The following is a 1,983-nucleotide window of genomic DNA, read 5'->3' on the forward strand; positions in this document are numbered from 1 at the left end:
CACATAATAACCCTATAAATTATCAACATGTATTATTTGTCCAAAGTTAGTAACAAGACCAAACCATTAGCGCAGCTTGTCTACAAACACAGCAAGACACAAATTACAGAGTAATTAGGTTGTACAAGACGTGGGATCTGATAATACTGTTGCCCAAATATGACGTGGTAATAGGACAAAGAGACGGGAAATTAATTGGAAGAAATGCTCCAGCAAACTATGTCAGAATACTTATTAATGAATTAATTAATCATCTATAGAAGTCTGACCAATCGACTGTGTTCATGCATCTGGTAAATCATTATTCAGAGAAATAATGATTTCCAAGATGCAAGCGATTAAATGTTTTGGCGTTTGCGTCAAATCATTTGCCACATTGATGTCACGTGAACTGATGACAAGCTCTTTAATGTCAATTTATGAGATCAGAGAGTGGAAACAATTAGTGTGGAAATCAGAACATCGTCACATATTCAGGCCAGAAAGGCAGACAGAAATATATGCTCATAATTTATGGGTCACAAGAAATAATTTCCTGGTGTTTTAATGCTAAAATGCCAACTCAGACCCATGGCACAATAAAAGGGGTTATGATGGATCTGTATTTGGGGATACGATAAATACACGATGATATATGCGTGAATTCAGGCTTTATTCGGTATCATTATGTTTCATTTTCAAATCATCTATTTGTGAAATCTTTCTTTTATTCTGCGAAGTCCTTCAAAATACAGGAGAATAAACAAATATTTAATGATAAAACTCCTGCATCTGCCGCATGCATAATTAGCCGGTACAGTAACATGATCGTTTCCTTCACAAATGCCAATAGAAGTCTGCAAGATTGATCTGCACTGAAATTCTAGTGTTCTTCAAACTCACACATTATTTGCAAAAAATACGGTGCTTTTTTGAGTGCATCGTACATAAAGGTGCCCTACGCTTTACTTAAGATTAAACCAAAGTTTGATATCTTTGTATATGATTATCTTACTTTATTTGAATATGATGAATCCCGCATATCACAGACAAGAGACGGTAAATGAATCTTGAGTTTAGAAAAGCAACTGCCATGCGTGAGGTCAGTATTTCACAAAATCATGTGCAGCATACCATACAAGCGCCTCAGAGGAGAGGATGTGAGGTTTGCAAACAGTTGGAGACAAAGACATCCACTGTAAGCTTCATGTGGCTTTGTGAATTGAGACATGAGCTTTGGCTTTGTCCATATTCATAACTTCTCACTTGAAAAAATAATAATAATAATTTGATTCCCCAGTCAATCATTTACCTTTTTAAAGTACTAATACATATTGCAGACTTTTTTATTCATGCCCTATGCTACTTAATGATTCTCAACAACCCTAGAACCACATCTTGCAACCTAACTCTAGAGGCGCTGAGGTTCGAATCTTATTACAATCTGAAAAAGAGCGGTTCTTTCACTGTAGTGGTGTAGAAGAGGAGCTTCCCAATGAAATCCAGCAGTGCGAGCAATCTCTCCCCTCCCATAAGTGAAGAAAAGGCGAACTGCTCTTTAAGAAGTGACAGGTCGGACAACTTGCGGCTGCGGCGAGCGCTTGCACGGGCAGCAGCAGATGCACCAGCAGATGACAACGAGCAGCTCGGTGAGAGAGATGATGCTGCAGCCCAGGTAGAGTCCCATGGTTCCTCCAATCTTCCCTATTGGGTGCAAAGATCCTTAATTCTTGGAAATGAAATCCGATGCCTCGAAATGTCTAGCATTGCGATATATACATGAAATGCGTTTAGAAGCTCAGGATATTGAGCATTGCAAAGAGATGCTCACCCAGGAGGTCGAGACCATTCTCTGTCCACACGAGGAGTTCGTTGTACTGCATTCTCGCATGCTGAATAGTCACCACAGCCAAATCGGCGTCTCCCAAAGGCCTGGGGTTGTCCAGGGGAGGATTTACGAGGCGGAAAAAAATGTAAAGTTTATATCAGTTAAGAGTGTTAAAG

At 39.4% G+C, this 1,983-nt stretch overlaps 1 protein-coding gene across 1 annotated transcript in view; it reads right to left on the reverse strand.

Moving 5' to 3' along the window:
- Nucleotides 1-709: 709 nt before the first annotated feature.
- The window catches only part of LOC119593296, a gene marked incomplete at its 5' end in the record, with an annotated part of 6,984 nt that continues 5,710 nt past the window's right edge, over nt 710-1,983 (reverse strand). Inside the window, 2 exon segments of the mRNA XM_037942224.1 lie at nt 710-1,683; nt 1,811-1,911. Of these exon segments, the coding sequence (XP_037798152.1) occupies nt 1,538-1,683; nt 1,811-1,911 (247 nt within the window).

Source organism: Penaeus monodon, chromosome 32, assembly GCF_015228065.2.
Source record: "Penaeus monodon isolate SGIC_2016 chromosome 32, NSTDA_Pmon_1, whole genome shotgun sequence".
Lineage (NCBI taxonomy): Eukaryota > Metazoa > Arthropoda > Malacostraca > Decapoda > Penaeidae > Penaeus > Penaeus monodon.